At 32.8% G+C, this 22,147-nt stretch overlaps 2 protein-coding genes across 2 annotated transcripts; both read left to right on the forward strand.

The window, feature by feature from the left end:
- Positions 1-61: 61 nt before the first annotated feature.
- On the forward strand, positions 62-6,746 carry LOC139525334 (uncharacterized). Its single transcript, XM_071320540.1, has 3 exons — positions 62-166; positions 904-1,129; positions 6,120-6,746. Exons 1-3 carry the CDS (start codon positions 62-64, stop codon positions 6,734-6,736), a joined length of 948 nt encoding a protein of 315 aa, XP_071176641.1. The 3' UTR covers positions 6,737-6,746.
- Positions 6,747-12,357: 5,611 nt separating this feature from the next.
- On the forward strand, positions 12,358-15,744 carry LOC139525335 (micronuclear linker histone polyprotein-like). The gene is made up of 5 exons (XM_071320542.1): positions 12,358-12,397; positions 12,635-12,745; positions 13,799-13,820; positions 14,167-14,235; positions 14,634-15,744. The coding sequence occupies exons 1-5, from the start codon at positions 12,358-12,360 to the stop codon at positions 15,574-15,576; spliced, it is 1,185 nt and encodes a 394-aa protein (XP_071176643.1). The 3' UTR covers positions 15,577-15,744.
- The last annotated feature ends 6,403 nt before the right edge of the window (positions 15,745-22,147 follow it).

The raw sequence follows: 22,147 nt of genomic DNA on the forward strand, positions 1-22,147 counted from the left end.
GGATGTATTCATCCATATCCTACAGTTGCTGTTTACTCCAAACAAGTAAGTATTCCATGTAATGTTAGGGAATGTAACACTAAGAGATGATATACCCACGGTGACCCTGACTTTTACTACGGGATGTATTCATCCATATCCTACAGTTGCTGTTTACTCCAAACAAGTAAGTATTTCATGACTGTAATAACTGAACATAGGAGAGAGGTTTGGTGCCGTAGAACATGTTAGGAATGAATAACGTGTAAGGGTAAGCGTTAATGAGACAGAAAAAAACATGTCACGTTTAAGTTAATTTTATATGCTTGAAGCTGCGTATTTTGTTAAATATATTAATTGGAACTTTTGCCGTTGACACAGCAGATCTGATATAGGTCACAACTTTTGTTATTTTAACACAATCCAGCGGTGTAAAAGTGACTACCTGTGAACCTAAAACACACTGAAATATTCTACAAAGTCATCTCTATGAATGAACACTTTTTACGTAAATGATTTTAGATTTTCTAAATATTCACAGTAAAACTATTCAAAATAAAACAATAACATACAAACTATACAATTGTATATAAGCTAGCAAAGTAACATAAGAAATATGCACCTTTAAATCACGAAAAATATCCAACAATTTTAGGCTTCGTGTACGCCATGCGCGTTTCATCTACAAAAGACCCATCGGTGACGCTTAATTCAAACATCTTAAAAGGCCAAATAGTGTACGCAGTTGAAGAACATTGTGGGACCGAAAGTCCGAAAGTTTTTGCTGAATTCAGCAATATAAGAATTTCAATTGTAGTATGTTGACACGTGAAATAATACTTTACATGATTCAAAAATGAACCTGTACTCAGGTAAGGTACTTTTTAACAATGGTTAATAAAAATCGGTTTCTTTTTTCAACAGAACACTAACGCATCAATCACTTCAGAAATAGACTATGTGAATGTGACAAGTACAACGTGTACGGTTCCTGAAGCTGGTTATACAGGGGCGATAACTATTTATTCAGATACCACTTGTAATACTACACTCTTCCCACGATTGCTGATTACGCCGACAGGTTTACCATTGGAGTATACTACAACTGAATGGATGTCCAGTCATTTCATAAAGTTTCCTACTTGTAAAGGTAAATGATGTTTAAATCTATTAGTCGCTGTAATTTTAGAGCAGATTTTACAAAACAACGAATGTTCAATGTAATGACCTACATTCTACATCTATTTTATAGTTTATATTCAGGTTCTGTGGATTTGGTGGCTGTAATTTATTTAAAGATAATACGCCAAAATCAACATATATTGCACCAGAGATTTTCAAGAAACTGTTTCGTTTTGCTTTCCCTTGTACTGTAGCCGATTGTCCACATATTCGCCACCAATATAGGATATCATTCAGACAGGCACCTCATAAACTTCCTTCGTACGTTTGCTAGAATTCACTTGATTAAATCTACGAAACAATAAGATATCCCTACCCTGTTTGCAACATGAGAGAAATTTTTTGCAACATATCAGTCTTGATTCTTAACTGATCATCAAGAAATTGAGAACTGTTGTACACGGTTATTAAAGATATATTTTACTCATGATGTCAGCATCTAAAATTGTTCCGAGAGGAGAAAGGAATTTACCTAACTCACCCTTTGGGCCACCTTATGGATAAATACATATTAATAATTTATTTCAGTCGACGCTCAGATGCTTTTTTTGGTGTAATACCAGATATCCAGTGCATAACATTAGATCTCCGATGTTATGTATTTTTCATAAGTCTACAATGTAATAGGACAGAGATTACCTGACGAGAATAGGACAATGAAATATAAAAATAACCAAACTTTTCTACAGAAAACGAAATTAAGAACTTTAAAAAGATATTTTTGCTTAATGCTTTGATCTGTATTGCATATACTGATTTAGGGCTAAATTTTATTTTATTTCATTTTATATAATATTGTATTTCTAGCGGTACGTTGTTGTTTAAACTTTTTTTTCAGTTCTTTGTTATATTGTATAATTGGACGGTTCCCCTGCGAACTATCTGAAGACAGACAAATATTTCTCAAATCTAAGATTATTAGTGTTTAGTTTTCGGTGGAAACTTTTAAACTTGGAAAAGTATTCGATCTATTTCAAAGCCGTTTTATATATTATGGGGTACCGGTTCCAACTTATGCAAAAGCTCCCAAAAGAAATTCATGCGGCATAACATGTGCCCCCCCCCCCCCCTAATCCCTCTCGATCATCATTTATATTGTTCCCTGGACAATAAAGACAATGTTGTTGAAAATTCAATTGAGGCATGCCATTTATCAAAATGAATATAGATTAAATGAACTAAACATCAATTTAGTTATAAGAAATACTATGCATTCAAAAGTTGTTACTAAGGAATTCTTAAGTAGACGTTATTCAGTCAGGCAAGATTTACAAGAAGTAAGAAAAATAAATAGAATAATATTCTCCCTTAGATAAACTTTAAATATCAAAGACTTCTCACAGATTTTGTAATGACCCAATATTTATTTACCCTGAGAGTTGTAAAATTTAAAGGCGACACTGTTACTTTTAGTTGTATGATGTGTTGTTTCGTATCTTGTTAGTTTACAGCCTTACACTTGACTCCATCCAGGGGTCGAGGGTTTGATAAGTAGGGGAAAATTTATTCGGTTTGGTATATTGGATCATAAACATTTGTCAATACACATACTTTGCTTAAATCTATACTGTTATTTGGTATTTACATTTTATGTTTAAATGTAAAGCTTGAAATTGAAAGGAATTTATTACGTTAAAGTAAATAGATATATCTAACCCTAAATTTGGATTTTCATGTTTGAAAGCATGAAATATTTAGAGTGGAATTGATTTATCTAGTTTATTTTACCCCAATTGAATATGAAGTATTTTGCCTCTTGTGTGTACAGTTTGCTGTGTCTTACAGAATTTAGGAAGACATAAATGATTTCCTAAAGGTGCAATGTCCGTCAAAAGTGTGGGTGAATTGATATTAAATTAATTCCCCGTTCCTGATTAAGGTAGTCTTACTGACAATAACATGATTTGTAGGCAATCGGCTGTACCAGTGTTAAAACTAGTGCAAGATTGTAGAACATAGCTACAAAATTATATCTTAATGCCCCCTTGACTATACTAACTGATTTTATTTATATATATGTGAATGTTCTTACGATTTTTATTTCTCGTTCATTCAAAGACAAATGTAGGATAGTACAATATGTATTAATGGCACAAGATTTTGTCTTATCATGTGTATTGAGTTTGGTGTTTCCTAAAAGTTAAGGAACACGACAACAAAAAAGTAAACATTTGAATAAGATGTGGATTAAAAAAGATTTACATGAACGAATGCCTTAGATATGATACTAATATAAGGATAACAGAAATTAACAAAACTATTGAACAGTAAAACATATCACAACAATAACAAAACAATAAAAACAACCAAATCAAAATACAACTAACATTATCCGAAAAAAGTAAAATCACAAAAATACTGAACTCAGAGGAAAATTCAAAACGGAAAGACCCTTATCAATTGACAACATCAAAAGATAAAACACATCAAACGAATGGAACCGATAGAGAGACTCCAGTTGACTCAAAGTTCGTTTTATTGTATATGGTTTCAACGAAAGCTTTTGAAAAGTTTTTTAAGAACATGTTGTAACAAGATATCGGCTTCCAAGTAATCTCCTTATTAAACCAATGATCGGGGCAAATTATTTACAACTACTCAAAATAGATAGATAATTGAATACTCAAATTGCTTTGTCGTTTATGATTCTTAAACTAAATTTGTTTGAGTATGTATTTATAGATATTCTAGTCCATAAAACGTCATCTTCATATCTATTAAATTTAAATTTTGTACTAATTTTCCGTAACTTCGACTTCAGATTTGTATGCTGAAAATTATCAAAAAAAAAGCATATGATACATATTTAACATACATGCACTATAATTGACCGTTTAAATCTATAGACGATAATTTACATAATTGCGTGTTTCTAACGGCCAAATAATGTTTTCTGCTGAAGTTTAATTTTAACTACAATATCAAATATAACATGTATAATGATGTGGGAGTCGGGGGACATCATCATAATGACAGAACATGCAGGGCTAGTCTAGGAATTAGAAGGAGAAATCGAATTTATTTATCAGCAAAAACCTAAAATTATTGAGTCAGTTAAAAATGAAACAAAGATTTTAGTAATGTTTTAACATCAAAGATTACTATGAAATAAGGTTCTGTTTCCTTCGGATGAAGTTGACCATACCTGAATTTGGCTTTTATTTTGTGTCCCACTAGATCTGTACCACTGCTGATGGACTATTAGCCTCAAAGGGTATCATCAGCTCAGTAGTCAGAGCTTCGGTCATTACATGGTTTATAACACAAATTCTCAAATTCCTCGTTGAGAAATCATAACATTAATAGAAGCTATATGGCCAACTTAACTTCCGATTGCCTCAGTCAAAATTTACCTAAGACAAATTTGGTTATTCTTTTTCATGTTTGTTTTTGGTTATACAGCTACTTACGTTCATTCCTGGATTACAAATGGTTATGTTTCAACGTTCCTAATGAGGTTTATGCTAAGTATGTCAAAGGGAAATTTGAAGTAGCATTGAAAAAGATGGTATATTGAAAAAAGACAGAAATTTTACTTAAAATTTGCAATAGACAAACTATACGATCCAACATAGGTTTTTTTTTTGTTAAATGAATATTACACATTACCAAATCGTTTTTTTTAATTTATTTTCAAAAACGCTAAAACCCTTACTTTTAAAAGCAAGGACATATACGTACTCGAGTTCATGTAACAATCTTCCGACACGAGGAATCGTATATGAATATAAGTCTTCCATTTACTGAAGTCACTGACATTGGAATGGCGGCAGAAATTAGCAAAACAAAAAGCAATGCATGGACTACGAGTCTGAAGTTTTAACTTAACCCGATTACAATCTGACGAGGCTATGTATTTATGCATCTTTTTATTTGAGTTTAGCAGCCTTGTTTCAAACTTATCAATACATTGTTTTATTTTGATTTTCAAAACTGATTTTTTTATGAAGTATACTAGAAATGACCAGCACGTTGGTATATGTATGTACTTGTTAAACAGTTGTCAGTCTCTGGGACTACTTATCTGTGTAAACCGCATTCTTTTGCATAGCCGATATCCACATTATCCAATTTAATTATTGTTTCTCGAAAACGTCGCAATTTTTTGTAACTGAATATACATTGACTTAAAAACAAAACTTTCAAGAACCGGAAATAGTAGACAGTAACGCAGTGATATTACCTTGCCTTGGTCATCTGCGAATTTTATCATAGAATACCTCGCGTATCAACATATTATCAAATACAGAATACTTGATTGTTGCGCCAATGTGCCCAGCGATTTGTAAAGGAGGAATACAAGTGTGTGCGTGTAGTAAGGATTTGAATTGTAGAATTGTTGTTTCAGACGAACAGATGGAAGAAAAGATTATTAGCATATCAGCCACGGCGGGGTACCATACAATGACATGTTACTACTTTTACGGCAATTCGAACCCATGTAAAGTATTTCAAATCATTTCATACTCTTAATATAAAGATTGTGTGATTTCATGCGACGCTTCCCTTTCCGACCCATCTGATCTGTATTCGTTTGGAGTTAATGCGCTTCCTATTTCTTTTTTGTCGTCAAGGTAAATGGCAATCGTACCCTTTTTAACATCGGTACACCACTGTTGTCGTTTTTTTTATAAACTTCCAACTGTTTCTGTCAAAAATCTATGACTCGACGTACAGATGACATTCAAATAGTTATAATATAGGTGTTCAAACCAAAACCAATCATTTAGACAACACGATCCTGTTTGTGAAGAGGACTTACATAGGCTTTGCCTGTTGCCCAATCCAATTCAATTTATATGAATAAAATACTGTTTAAACTAAACGATCCCGTTTATTCATGTGACGTCAATGTCAATGTAATTCATATAAAGACCCATAAACCATATGATTAACTCTGTTGTAAGTATAATGTTTGTCCAAACGTTATTCTTAATCATGTGTTCAACTTTTAACAGATGAACAAACCAGTCCTGGATTGACGCATTCTACTCAGTCTGATTACGTCACAACAACTGTTCATTACGTCACGACTCTGTCTGTGAACGACTCGACTACTCAGTCTGTGGACGACCAAGCTACATACCAGGAAATGTCATCGTCTAACGAGAAAGTCGAGATGGCTGTTGGAATATCCATTGGCTGTGTTGTCCTTCTGATAATTGTTCTGTACATTGTTATTTTGGTGTTCAAACGAAAGAAAAGTCATGACCAAAACCTTTTTGATAATCTTTCACAACCTGAATCGCATACCCAATCTTTGGTGCCATCTATTATATCTGTAGATCAGTTCGGAAATGATTATGATGTTAACTTTAATTCTAAATTGTTCTCTGGAATGTTGGAGAGTTCTAATCCTACCTATCAGGTGGAAGTTTGCAATAATGAAATGAGAACATCTTCTGAACATGAACAAATGGCAAGTTCTGAATTAATTCTTTCGCCGGAATCTCTGTGTAAGTCTGCAGATAAAACATCCTCTTATTCCAACGAAGCAGATACAAGTGTTCGCCAGTCTGATCCTGATAGTAGTTCTAATTCTGGAGACGAAATAACATTTGTACTCAAAATGTAAATGCTATAGAAAAAAAAGGATTTGTTGTGCAGATTGTTGTTGTAATTGAAAAACGAGAATTTTTACAAATAAAATGTATAGAATATGTTAAGTAAACTTTTTAATGTACCCTAGCCGATATACATGAATCCAAAATTTTACATTAAATGAATGCTTGGTATGGGCTTTGTTAATTGTTGAAGGCCGTACGGTGACCTATAGTTGTTAATGTATGTGTCATTTTGGTCTCTTGTGGACAGTTGTCTCATTGGCAATCATACCACACCTTCTTTTTTTATATTTAGTGTTTGTTTTATTCTCCAAGGACCCAATTGGTAAATTCACTATACAAGGTCCTGGCATATACATGGAAATAATATACCGATAATCACAGAATATGTACAAGAGAAAAATGACGGATTACTTTGTAAAGAACGAAGAGTTCCTAACTTTCCGGAGTTCATCTCCAGATTTGGTTAACTATAGTTTTCTACGAAGTGTAATTGCCACAGTTATGATATCTTTTAGGAACGACATCAAAAGATCAATGAAGGATAAAAAACTTTATTCGAATAGTTTGGGATGGGGGGGGGGGGGGGGGGGGGTAAAAATTGCTGCAAGTTTTGTTTACTTGATATCGATAACATATATCCCTATTGGTCAATCAATTTTCCCCAAATTAAGTTAAGAGGGGGGAGGTCAGTGAAAAACAACGTGATTTTTTTTTTTTATCTAAAATTGAACTTTTTATGTCGTCCCTAATAGCATTGTGTTTTCGTTCATGATATTGTATATCTTCGACTTTTTTAATACCACTAGTATCGCTTTGCTATTTCACCGTAGAATTTTTTTAAGATACTAATTGTAGATGATATTTATCAAAGACTAATATTTCTGGCTAATATCCAGTGTGACACCATTCTGACTTGTCAATTGATATGTATTGATAACTTGCCAGTGTTTCATCAATATTGTCAGGTTGCATCTGGTTGCCATTTAGTAAGAATCCCATCCGGGTTTCAAAACATTTGTATTTAAAAATAAAAGGAAACTTAGAATAAAGTCTACACTGTTATAAGTATACCGGTGATGGTGTTCAGTAATATCGTTTGATATTATTGAGATGAAACAAACCACAATTTTTTATAAGTTATATTTTGAAGCAGGACTAAACTTGTTCCTATTGTGTTTGTCATTGAAATTATATTCCCTTTGGGGATCGTGTGTGATTTCCTCAACTGTTGGGGACCTAGCTTATAGAAAATAAATGTTGGACTCAAACAAAGAACATAAATCAAATGTACATCGAGTCTTGAAATGTACGGGAAAAAACTTAACATCAACACTAAGCTCGTTAAAACACATAAAATATACACACAAAAGACCGACAAACCATAGAGGAGGTTCCAGATAAAGTGCTGTCATATTATAAATAGATACCCAGTAATGTTTATACGTATAACAGTTGTGCAGAATTATGCTTTTTTTACGCGAATTTTCCATTTCTGCAAAACTTTGGCTATACTTTTTGTTCATTTTTGGTTTATACGTTTTGAATTTTCTAATATTTTAGCCTTGAGCATCAATGCAGACATTTATTTTCGCAATTCTCATCTGGCACAGAAAATTGGTACCGTCATGATGTTATACATTTGTACCTTCATCTCCTTTTGCGTATACACATTACAGCAGGTCAATCTGAACACTGACCTATGTCCAGTATACAAACCTCCTCAATGGTTATGTTAGCGTTAACTGGTACCATTATGTCTACATTTTATTATTGAACTGTTGTGATCACCAATAAGACTGTCGTTCTCAAGTGAATTTTTAATTATGAATTTAACGATTAACAAAAATTTGAATTTTTGAAACACTAAGGCTTTTCTACCTCAGGAATAGATTACCTTAGCTATGTTTGGCAAAACTTTTAGGAATATTTGATCCTCAATGCTCGTCGACTTCGTACTCTATTTGCCCTTTTCAACACTGTTAGTGTCACTGATGAGTCTTGTGTAGACGGAACGTGTGTCTGGCGTAAATATAAAATTTCAATCCTGGTATCTATGATGAGTTAATTTTCACTCTTTCGAAAATATATGCATAACATTGAGATATATATTTTTTTGCACCAAAAGTGCATTTCGACAAAAAATGTATTCTTCAGTGATGTTCGAGTGCAAAATATATTAAAATCCAAACATTCATCTTAGTGCCTCATGCTCTGTAACGCAATTTTGACCACTGCCAAAGTTTACTCGTAACATATTTTGGCTAACACAAAGTTCTTGCAAAAGACACAATACATGGTTCTGTATTTATTAATCCCGTCATTGTGTTATTGTTCTATGATAGTTTTTGTATTCTTCTCTTTCATTTTTACTAATGTGCTTTGTCTATATGCCTTTGTGTGCTTCTTTATTTACATATTTGCTTTTACCGTGATTAAGATTATAACACAATGCTGACACCTCTACCCTTATGTTTGACATTTTTACCTATTATGTCTGTTTATTTTGTTCACACATTGTTGTCAATATAATTTAATCTAATGCGACTGTCTTACAAGTGAGAGGTTTGGCTAGCTATAAAACAGGTTTAAACTCCCATTTTCTACATAAGAAAATGCCTGTACCAAGTCGGGAATATGACAATTGTTATCAGTGTCTGAGCTTTTGATTTTGCCATTTGATTAGGGACTTTCAGTTTTAAATTTTCTTCGGAGGATTTTGATTGTATATTGTATTATGCAGTACTTTATGTTTGCTATTAAATGTTCTTATCATTCGATTTTGTATGTCCATACTCCTGTACACATAAACATTTATACAAACTGAGTGATGGTAACATAATTTTGTTCTACTGGAGACATAATACAGAATAAGTGATGCCAGTCGTCTTTTTTCATATACCCGAGACAATGTGTATTTGACATAGATTTAGATTTGATTTACGTACACATGAACAAACCTGGTCTACGATGATTATGGTACACCCCCAAATAAAGGACCAATTCGGGTTTGTGTAAGGTAAACTGCAGTAATGTTTTGTGTTGGTTGGTTGGATTGTGTTTTAAGCCATTACTTTCTCTTTGTTATATTATGGTGTTCCGTTGATATTGAAGCCGGAGTACCTGTTGTGAACCAAACACTATTCATTTGATGTGTTTGAGCTTTTAATTTTGCCATATTATTACGGACTTTGCGTTTTGAATTTTCCTCGGAGTTCGGAATTTTTGTTATACCTAATTACACGTAGAAAAGCAATCATTTTTTCACTAAGACCGTAGTCGCAACGACCGGGGTAATCTCTCAACCTCAGTGTTGTTAATTTTGCTTGCAATTAAGTTCAAAAATATCGTATAGTAGTAGTAAGTATTATGAAGAAAATCACAAACATACTGAACTCCGAGGAAAATTAAAACGGAAAGTTCCTAATCAAATATCAAAAGCTCAAGCACACCAAACGAATGGATAACAACTACCAAATTCTTGTCTTGGTACAAGCATTTTCTTATGTAGAAAATGATGGATTGCACCTGGTTTAATAGCTAGTTAAACATCTCTTGTATGATAGTCGCATCATATCCCATAATATTGACAACGATTCGTGAGGATTTCTCCAGTATAGAATTCCTACTCTTGTTGTTTATAGCTTTGGGAAGATTGACAACAGAGGAAGCCTTTGGATATGCTGTTTTGTTTTCCTTGGTGGGCATGGTTATTGGAGGGATTTTAATACTTGTATTGTACAAGATACTATTGAATTCAGGGAAACTATCCTTGTTTGTACTAGGTTAGTATGAACATGTAATTTATGTAGGTTTCATGTGTAATCCCGTTTGAAGCGTCAATTTCATGAGATTCACATGATTCATTGATTCCAAATTTTTGTGAAATGTCTCCCTTCGTGGGACACAAATAACAACAACAAAAAGACAAGTGCCAAACAATCTTAACAAGAATAACTGAAAACAGACATCCTCAGTAAAGATATCAGACACTTATGATTAGGTACGGCAGACGTGCGTTTCGTCTACATAATTCTCGAGTGGTGCTCGAGTTGAACCAACTAGAAGGCCAAATAAAAAACAAAGTTAAAAAGAATGAAAACAGATCTAATACTGAATTGTTGTTTTTAAGCGTTTGTTTAACACGAATGAAAGTCATCACCAATTTTTCTTGCATTATTTGCCTTAATAGTTCTCAAAGCTTATAATTTAATACGCCATACGCGCGTTTCGTCTACACCTCAGTGACGCTCATATCATAATAGTTAAAAAGTCAAACAAGTACAAAATTGAAGAGCACTCACCATTCAAACTATAATACTGTATAACTGATGTACTTCTTCATCTTTTTAACACTTGTTTAAACATGTTTATATGGTCATGTTTAATCGTATTTTACAGAGTCTACGCACGAATCCAGTACAAAACTGAAGCTGTACATGACGTCTGCTCTTATAACAATCCTTCTCTGTTTTGTTATCGCTGGCATTGTGGTAGCACTGGATTGTGGAAATACGGAATGTTTAGGTATAAACGAAACTGATATATAATATACACGGCAGCATACATCAAGACGGCCAAAGGCTAAGTTGACCATAGATGAATTCTTGTTATGCCTGTTTTAGTAATAATTTTTTTCACGTTTTTATGTTCCTTTACTTGTATATTCATAGTTTTCAATGTAAAGCTTTTGGGCTTTTCAAATGTAGATATACCCAGAATAGACTTTGGCAAGCAACTAAAATATAGTTTAATTTTCATCTATAGGTTATATACAATTTTCAACAGTAAAAGTTTCCATCAAATATTTCACGTTGCAAATAAGTTAAAATACAAACGACTCTTCTATATCATTACGCTAAGTTCATACAAAACAAGGAAATTGTATTTTTTTTTGTCCTAAGCATACAAAATGCAGAATTGTCAAAGAGTATATCCCTATCAGCAGAATGTTTGTTTCCATTTTGTCAAAATAGGGGTTTTTTTTTTAATCTAAATTGAATGCTTATTTTTGTTGTTTCTCTTTTTGGTGTGTAATCCGGATTTGTTTTTTTCTCGATCAATTTCATACTTTTGAACATCAGTATTCTACTGTTGCCTTTTATTTATGTATTATTGGCTTTCAATAATTCAACCTCATTTGAATCTATATTCATGCGACCTTCAACTTGAACTTAGCTGGAGATGGGATGTTTATGTGCTAATCAAAGTTACATGAGTTATCATTGATATGGTTATATTTTTAAATTAACTGTTTACAAAATTTAGAATTTTTGAAAAACTAAGGCTTTTCTACCTCAGACATAGATTACCTTAGCTGTATTTGGCAAAACTTTTAGGAATTTTGGTCCTTAATGCTCTTCAACTTTGTACTTTATTTGGCCTTTTCAACTTTTTTGGGTTCGAGCGTCACTGATGAGTGTTTTGTAGACGAAACGCGCGTCTGGCGTATATACAAAATTTAGTCCTAATATCTATGATGAGTTTATTTACCAGGATTATAACAGGATTATTATATAAGGGATAAGAAAATTCCTAGTTTTTCGTGATTAGTAATTATGAAATAATTAAATAAATGACTACATTGACAAAGAAAGAACAAGGAGCTACAGGGCAGAGTTTAAAATAAAATATGAGAACTTTAGTCAAATCAGTGATCCTGAATTTGACAGGTAATGTCCCTTGAAAGGTGCATTATCTGTAGGAGTAATGTTCAATGATGTACCCCTAATTCTCATTTCTGATTTTACTGAAAAGTATATAAAAAATAAACAAAAGTCACAAAGTAACAATTGACAACATATATGTATTCTATACTTGACGCCATCTAATTTTGAGATGACTTCCGCAGACTTTCGAGGGTCTGAGCAATATCGTTTTACTAGAAAGATGAACTTGTGTCATTTCAGAAGTAACTATTGGAAGATCTGTAGCATTTATAGTACCTGGAACCTTGTTACAGTTACTGAGTGTGTGTATGGTAGTTTATATGTTTGTAAGATGTTTCAGTAGAGATAAACGTAAGTAATTTAGTTAGTGAGTGTCTAGAGGTTTTGTGTGAGATCAAGTTAACAGTCGTACAAATACTCCGTTTAATTATTTTTATGAAATGGTGAAGTTAAAATATAAGTTGTTATTTCCCCAACATTCCAAGGTTTGTATTTCATATCATGATATTCTTGAAGCCATTAAACCAAGAGTTCCAAAAGGTGAAGTTGAAGTAATCCCTTTTTAAATTTTACGGATGAAATCATAATCAGGTTGACCGTTATTGAATATCTGATTCACAGATGATAACAGATATGTTCATAGTGTCGTTACTACAATTTTATACACTTTCCCGATCTACCGAATTACAATTGTTACCTGGTTTGTAATGATATAAGTACCACGACGGGTGCCACATGTGGAGCAGGATCTACTCACCCTTCCTGAGCACATGAGATCATCCCAAGTGGTGGGGATCGTATTGCTTATATTTTTTTTCTATGTTGTGTCTTTTGTGTAATTTTTTTTTGTCTTATGATCTTTTTTCTTTTCTGATCATGGCATTGTCTGTTTATTTACTACTTAATAGTTTGAATGTCCCTTTGGAATCTTTCATTTCTCTTTTAGAATAAAGGGGATGGTACCTTTAGCATATTTCAAATAAAAGAATAATACCTTCCTCTTAAACTAAGTCATTTTAAAAAAGAAACGGTAAATCTCTTGTAGATTGAGGTATCATTTTTTGAATGACCTTATGATATGTTTCTCGCAAACAAACATAGTTATCATGTCAGAAAGGAAAGTGAAATAGTTTTCTTTCAGTTCTGCAATCATTGTTTTTAATATGAATACTGTTGGCACAACTTTTTAAAATTTCGGGTCCTCAATGCTCTTCAACTTTGTACTTGTTTGGCTATTTAACTATTTTGATCTGATCGTCGCTGATGAGGCTTACGTAGACGAAACGCGCGTCCGGCGTAGTAAATTATAATCCTGGTATCTCTGATAACTAATTAAATACAGTAAAAATTTATGAGGTATTCCAAACAGCACTACAGAGGATGTTAATATTATATTTATTTCAGGTGGAGTAAAACGAATGGAGGAGTAAGTATGACTTAAGATAAAATTTCCATTCAAACATTACATCAAGTATTCAAGATCATGGAATTTAACTACTCAAGTGATCATAATTGGTATTCAGATTCTGTCCAAATTAGTGATTACGACTTATTTTTGCAATAGAATGACAACATATAGAACAAAATGATCCATTTTTGTTAAACATGCCTTTTTAAGCAGATAAGGAAATATCAGCTTTCAGTATGCGAGATCAATTCTTGTTATTGTTATCAATGCATTGATAATTCTCTCGATAAACTTTTCTCTGTTAATTTGAATGACGATATTTTATTCGTACATATAGTTTATTTATGTAGCAATGTATTTACAGAGATCACGTGGACAATATTTCTCACTATGGTAGAAGATCGGTAACCATAACACCGTCAGCTATTGATGTGTAAGCACTTTACAATCTTATTCTGAGCTTAGTTTTGTATCTAACAATCCATGTTAGTTGATATGAGCAGAAAGGGATTGGCTGATGTTGGGTGCATGTGTCTAAGAAACAGCAAAATACTAACAAAAGACACATGAGACATGTAGATATGTTTTTACGATTTGCACAGAAAGCAGAAAGATAAGATTATATGTCTATCACGTGATATAATGACTTTGATGGTAAATAAGGGGTGTTAATTTGTAATTCAGACTTGGCTAGGACAGTAGAAGGTTCTATAAAAATAATAAGATACATTCAGATTTTTTGCTCGTCTGAAAATATTTTAAATTTTTTTCGGTGATCTTCGCTAGGTAGCTATTTTTATTTTGTCTAATTTGATTTTTATATTTTTGCAGTGATAATGTTGGAAATTACCATAACAATCAGGTTTACAAACAGAGTGAGAACTTTGTCAGCTCTAACGATTCCAAAACTCGTACTTTTGAAACATCTCGACAGAATGCCGGAAGAACATTAAGTGAAAAATCTGAAGACAGTTTGAATCTACATTCCGACCGCGGATTCGTTAACAAGTCTTCAAGAACGAATACACAGCTTCCAAGGTCATCACACAAGGTCAGGGATAACAGCGAATCTGAAGTCAGTATTGATCTCAAATCTGACAGATCTGTCAGTAAGTTACAAAAAGATGAACATCGAAAGCTAGAACCGTTAATAAGCACGCCTTTAAAAGAAACTGGTTTGAACAGAAAACAAGGTGATAGCGGGTATAATTCGAAGAACCCTGGCAGCATCTCAAGTGTTGAAAACAAAGATGCTGTTTTATTAAGTGGCAAAAGTAGCACAATGACACCTGCAAACCAGCCATCGGATAAACAAGAAGTTTATAGTGACAGCAGTTCCAATTCGAGTGACGAATCAATCAAAGATGGTGGCTTAAGCCCGGATATATATAGAACAGATCATACACGGAGCGGATCTAGACCAGAAGTGATTCGAAATACGTCAACGCCCGCTACTGCTGAACATGTAAAAAATTACCTAAGTAATGAACAATCAAAAGTCATGGTAATTCCGGATGAACATTCTTCGTGCATCATATCGGTACCTACAGGAGAGGGAAGTTCCGAATCGTCCAGTGAAGATAATGAAGCCGTGCTAAAAGATGGAGAAAAGTCGAAAGGGAAAAAGACAACGAAGAAACGATCAAAGAAAAAGAAATGGAGGAAAAAGAAACAACCATTTGTTTCTCCGGAACAAACTGATAATACTGAAAAAATTAAAATGCCTAAAAAGAAAAAGACAATTAAAAAGAAAAAAGCTAAAATAATCATATGAACCAAGTGAGGTCAATTTTCATTAACTGGTAAAAATGGGAAAATTTATACTCAATGTCAGATTCTATACAGTATAGTTATGATTAGGATTTGTCTTTAAAGATTCGTGGAGGCAAACAAAAGTTTTTTTTTAAATTCATTTATAATAAAGTACTCGTATGCCATTTTACGTAACTCTCAGAGATATTTATTCACGATTTGTGATATTTTTCTAGTTGTTTCTCTGTATATGTACATGTCGTATCTCCTGTCTTTGATTTGCTCTAACAAATAGGAAAATTCCAATGATTATTTTTAATCTCTCATCATAAAAATCATAGTAAACATAACATTTATTGAATATACACATGATATTAATATTAATTTTGATGTATAATATACTAAAACAAATAATATAAACGTTTATTGAATACGATACGATAAAAATTATATACTTTTTCTTGATCAATATGCAGGTTCAAATAGTTAATTCATATTAAGTTTATATACATTAAAGAAGGAAAACAACATCCCCTATAGCATGGTAACTATTTCGTTTAATGAATATTTGTGTTTATACCTAACTGTAGCTCTTAATAGGTAAAAAGTGAACAACAAACAGGTGCTTCCTGAATAATACTCTTGACTAAAAATCCAAGAAATGTTAAAGGTTGGTATTGAAGAGCAAAGATGGTTTGTGTGGAAGGGTAGTACATATGTCCTGATTGAGGAGTTCAGTTATCATCTTGTACCACCATTACTTTAATTCAGTTGTGAAAATGTTTCAAGTTTCATGAGGATACAGTGGTTAATTTGTCCCACTAATGATAATCTATGACACGCAAGATAATCTCAATTTTCAAATTATCACATTCTCCCTTCTTTGTAACAATATACCAACTTCACCTGCATACGGAATATACAATTCTCAATTCATTCGATATGCAATAGTTTGCAACTGCACCTCAAACTTTATAAAACGTGACGTGACAGTGTCTGAGAAGAAAATTGATTAGCTAGTATTATGTCAAAGAAAGCTTCGTTCTTTTTTCTAAAAAGGTTCATCGGAATATATCAAGACTTTGTTGACAAATATTCTGTATATCCTTCACAAAATATACATGATGGTCTTGAACTGTAGGTTCTAGGTTCTGACGTTGTTAGTAACTTTTTGTATTCTTTCATTTTTTGCCATATGCCATTTTGTTTTTCTTTGTTGAAATATATGTTTGTTTTGTTGTGATTTTAAGATAACACAAAATTGACTGCTGTACTCCTATTTTAGACATTTTTACCTATAATTTAGATATAAGAAGATGTGACAGGAGTGACAATGAGACAAATCTCCATCATATTCACAATAAGTTAAAATTAACCATTTTAGATCAAAGTTCAGCCTTCAACACGGAGCCTTGGCTTACAACGAACAGCAAGCTATAAAGGGCCCCAAAAAAATGACTAGTGTAAAACCATTCAAACAGGAAAACCAAATATGTCTTTTTGTTTTGTTCGCACATTGTTTTTAATATAATGAATTTTTTTACTGTCATACCAGTGAGAAAAAATTAAATCACAAAAATACTGAACTCCGAGGACAATTCAATCGGAAAATCCCTAATCACATGGCAAAATCAAATGACAAAATACATCAAACGAATGGACAACAACTGTCATATTCCTGAGAGGTTTAGCTTCTATAAAACCAGAAATTTCTAGAAAATGCCTGACCGAGTCATGAATATGACTTTGGATGCGTTTGATTTGGACATCTTATTAGAAATTTCCGGTTTGAATTTCCCTTGGAGTTTGGTATTTTGTTATTTTTACCTTTAATAAAAATTCAAATTCCTATATAATAGGAAAACGTTCAAGTTCAGTTATCAACATGAGACATCATCGAATATGTATAAGAGAGGGACGAAAGATACCAGAGGGAGAGTCAAACTCAAAAATAGAAAATAAACTGTTTGCACCTGTCCTAAGACAGGAACCTGATGTACGGTAGTTGTCGTTTGGTTATGTAGTTTATACATGTTTCTCGTTTCTCGGTTTTTTTATATAGATTAGACCGTTGATTTTCCCGTTTGAATGGTTTTACACTTGTAATTTTGGGGACCTTTATAGCTTGTTGTTCGTTGTGAGCAAATGCTCCGTGTTGAAGGCCGTACATTGACCTATTATGGTTTACTTTTATAAATTGTTATTTGGATTGAGAGTTGTCTCATTGTCACTCATACCACATCTTCCTATACCTATTGACAACACCATGGCTAAAAATAAAAAGACAACATTGAAGACCTGTTGGTTGTCACGGATAGACGAGAGCTGACTTAGGAGTTTGTACTTACAGATAATAAATGACTACTTCTGTAAACAAAATAACAATTTAATATTGTACAAATTTACAAATATAAATAAATGAAATCAAATGAAATAATAATGTCCCATGTTTAATGAACTGTTCCTTCTTTATATTTAGCTTTGAAATCTGGATAACGATACTACGGAATGTTACGTATTTGGTTTTATGGTAACTACACAAAACTGGCCCAACATAAGCGGTGTACACATTACGACTGCCCTATTGTCTAGACTCGACTCCAAATATTGTAGGTTGCCAAACTATTGATGAAAACATGGAAGGTCGCACTGTTAACAGGTTTCACCACCATTTGTAACATATCTCCATACTTTACTAATCAAACTACATACATCTAGCCCGAAACTGGGACCTATTGAAATACATACTGTACGTTAAAATACAATACTATACTCAAGAAATATACATAATTATGTTTATGTATTACACATGTCGCATACATAATGACAAATACTTAGTACGACTACTTATGTTCAATCTATAGAAGATTACAGCATATTGAATAATGCATTACTTATACTCAAATAATTACGGCATATCGTATAATGCCTTACTTTACACAATACAAGCTACGGCATATCGTATAATGCCTTACTTTACAAGTCACATAATTGACTTTATTGTATACTATCATTATACAATTACTACACACAATATACAGCTTTTAACGCTGAATATACATTTATGCTTATACGTTGCATATTACTTTACATACTTATGGAGATACATACATCATTGCATTATCGTACACAAACGTTCCTAAAATACCAAACGGTTTCGACACTCGAATAATTACTATAACCGAAAATATATAACCGTGTTAAACTTTCATTATAATGAACTTGTGACAGTTACAAAATAGCAATGTCAAAAATTACAATTACAATTTAAATAAATATTCTATATAACCTTTGTTTTTTTTATTTCAACATTGTAATAACATAAGCAACACGACGGGTGCCACATGTTGAGCAGGATTTGTGTTGTTGCAGAAAACTGAACACTTTAGAACGAATAATGATTAAATAAATAAGAATAAATTGAGTCCTACCTCAGAAATCCAGTGTGTGTGTCCACGCCACATTGTAAACTAACTTTATACAAAACATATATACACCTTGACTCGTTAAGGTGTTACCTGAGAGTGAATAGTCAGCTCATCAAATACAGGTATCACATGTTACTCAACCCGTTCGACAAGTTTACAGGTAAATGCCCAAGTAAATAGTGGACACTACCTAATTAATTAGATGTAAAATGTGGACATGTATTATACACTGAAGTCTGCAGAATATAGCATTTATAAGATACTGACGCTCTGCAAATCGAAATAGAATTAACAACCAAAATAACAACATATATGTGAGTAACCAAAGTCACCCTGTGACATTGGTGACCTTCTGCTGTTGTTTTTTTCTATGGTCGGGTTGTTGTCTCTTTGGCACATTCCCCATTTCCATTCTCAATTTTAAACATACAAATAATAGTACAGAAGACACAACATAGAAAAATAAAGACGGAAGGGTAAGCAGATCCTGCTCAACATGTGGCACCCGTCGTGTTGCTTATGTTATTACAATGTTGAAATAAAAAAAACAAAGGTTATCAGGACAAAACTGTAACTGAAAGAGACAACACAGACAAATGAACATAGTTTAAACCGAATTAGACTTTTTACCGGACTAATAATAACATGAGCAACACGACTGCTACCACATGTGGACCAGGATATGCTTACCCTTCCGGAGCACCTGAGATTACCCCAGTTTTGGGTGGGGTTCGTGTTGCTTAGTCTTTAGTTTTCTATGTTTTGTCTTTTGTACCATTATTTGTCTTTTTATTTTTAGCCATGGCGTTGTAAGTTTATTTTCATTCTATGAGTTTGATTGTCCCTCTGGTATCTCTCGTATCTCCTTTGACAAGATAAAACACTGAAATCTAAGCAAAATCAACATGAACCCTTTCAAAAACAACTGTGAGTAAGGCTGAATTTGACAAACGTCAGGATCATAGTTCCCTAACTGTAAATTTGTTTTTATAGTATTTTGTATAAGATAGAAAATTTGTCTAATGACAGGCAACTTTAGGACCATTAAACGGATTTTTAAAGTGCCGAAAGCGTGACACTCTTTCTTCATAATTCATCAGATTCCAGATAAGATAAAAGCAAACGTATGGACATAAATAACGAACTCCAGGGTAAACGCAAAAAGGTGGAAATCCATTTAACTTGATGAAACCAACGAGTCTATAATAGCTATCAGTCAGAATTAATTCCACAGTTTTCGGTTAATAGCAAACAAGAAAAGAAAAAAAATCACTAATGGGCAATATGCGTGTGCCTGTCCCAAGTCAGGAGCCTGTAATTCAGTGGTTGCCGTTTGTTTATGTGTTGCCATTTGTTTTTGGTTCTTTTTTTGTACATATAAGGCCGTTAGTTTTCTCGTTTGAATTGTTTTACATTGTGCTTTCGTGGCCTTTTATAGCTGACTATGCGGTATGGTATTTGCTCATTGTTGAAGGCCGTACGGTGACCTATAGTTGTTAATTTCTGTGTCATTCTTGTCTCTTGTGGAGAGTTGTCTCATTGGCAATCATACCACGTCTTTTTTTATTTATTATAACTCTTATACTAGTGGAGTCCACTGGTGAAATCATTTGTAGTACATGTAAATCTTATTTTGCTGATTATTTTTGTTCAGTTTCTCTAATTATCTTCATGTTGTGTATGATGACAAATAGGTATTTTTGGTGTGTATAAACTACTTTTCCTCGGAGATTGAAAGTAATTCCGATCGTAATTAAACAGAAGACCAAGAAAAAAAATTTGTAAGGTTTCCGCCGAAACCAGTGTCCCGCCTACTTTTGCTGTTAATCACATACTCAACAAAAATGATGAAGAAAAACAATAAAAATATTCCTCTCGATACTATCTTTTGATTGTCAGAAGCTTCTGTTCAAGTTTGGTTAAAATCCAGGATAGTTTAAGAATCTTAAAAATGTTTTAAAAACTTTAACTGCAGACTGTATGTAATGTTAACTGGAAGAAAAGTCCATTTATAAGTAAAATACGGGAAAAATGGAATAATTTTTTTACAAAACATACTTCTGGATACTATCTTATGATTAGAAACATGATTCTGATCAAGTTTGGTACAAATCCAGGATAGTTTAAGAAAGTTATCAAAATTTTAAAAACTTTAACCACAAAGTCATCGAAAGTGAATGTAATGTTTCCTGGCTGAAAAACTAAGTCCATTTATAAGTAATATACAGAAAAATAGGAATTCTATTTTTACAAAATTTACTTCTGGATACTTGTTACAAATCCAGGATAGTTTAAGAAAATTATCAAAATTTTAAAAACTTTATTAACCACAGAATGGAGTAATGTTTCCTGGCAGAAAAAAACTAAGTCCATTTATAAGTAAATAACGAAACAAAATTGGAATTTATTTTTACAAAATTTACTTCTAGATACTATCAAATGAACATAAATAAGCTTCTGTCCAAGTTTGGTAGAAATCCAGGATAGTTCAAGAAAGTTATTAAAATTTCAAAAACTTTAACAACAGAGTGAATATTTGTGGACGCCGCCGTCGACGACACCGACGACGACGGAATGTAGGCTCGACAATAAAGGAACATTTAATCCAATAATTTGAGTGTATAGTTTCTAAGAAACATTCAGAGTAAAATTCAACTTTCAAAAAAAAAAATTAGAGAAATTTACGGTCAGTTTCTTACCAGAGCTATATTTTATTGCCAACTTACAAAAATAGCCGTTTCATTATCGTAAATAAAATGCTCCGCAGGGCGCAGCTTGTTACGACCGCAAAGGTCGAACCCTGAACAGTTTGGGCAAGTATGGACACAACATTCAAGCTTGATACAGCTCTGAATTTGGATTGTGATTATATATTTGACACAGCATAGGTTTCTGACACAATGAATGTGGTCTAAGAACTAAAAAATTTTAAATTGGACTTTTACCTATTATGGTTCTATATTCAAAATCTAAATACATAGTTAGATGCAGCATATTAAAGAACCCCAGGAATTCAATTTTTGATGAAATCAAACAAAGTTTAATTATGGACCTTTTTTACCTCAATGTGGACAAATTTGATAAAGGGGCCCAAAAATCAAAAATCTAAATACATGGTTAGATTCAGCATATCAAAGAACCCCATATAATCAATAATTGTTGTAA

This window comes from Mytilus edulis, chromosome 5 (assembly GCF_963676685.1).
Source record: "Mytilus edulis chromosome 5, xbMytEdul2.2, whole genome shotgun sequence".
In the NCBI taxonomy this organism is placed as follows: Eukaryota; Metazoa; Mollusca; class Bivalvia; order Mytilida; family Mytilidae; genus Mytilus; species Mytilus edulis.

Bases quoted from the DNA above. Each gene is read 5' to 3' on its own strand.
- LOC139525334 (XM_071320540.1), top strand. From the start codon at position 62: ATGTTAGGGAATGTAACACTAAGAGATGATATACCCACGGTGACCCTG. The intron at 167-903 runs GTAAGTATTTCA...TTTTTTCAACAG, and splicing joins TTGCTGTTTACTCCAAACAA to AACACTAACGCATCAATCAC. The intron at 1,130-6,119 runs GTAAATGATGTT...AACTTTTAACAG, and splicing joins AAAGTTTCCTACTTGTAAAG to ATGAACAAACCAGTCCTGGA.
- LOC139525335 (XM_071320542.1), top strand. From the start codon at position 12,358: ATGAGAACTTTAGTCAAATCAGTGATCCTGAATTTGACAG. The intron at 13,821-14,166 runs GTAAGTATGACT...ATGTATTTACAG, and splicing joins GGAGTAAAACGAATGGAGGA to AGATCACGTGGACAATATTT. The intron at 14,236-14,633 runs GTAAGCACTTTA...ATATTTTTGCAG, and splicing joins ACACCGTCAGCTATTGATGT to TGATAATGTTGGAAATTACC.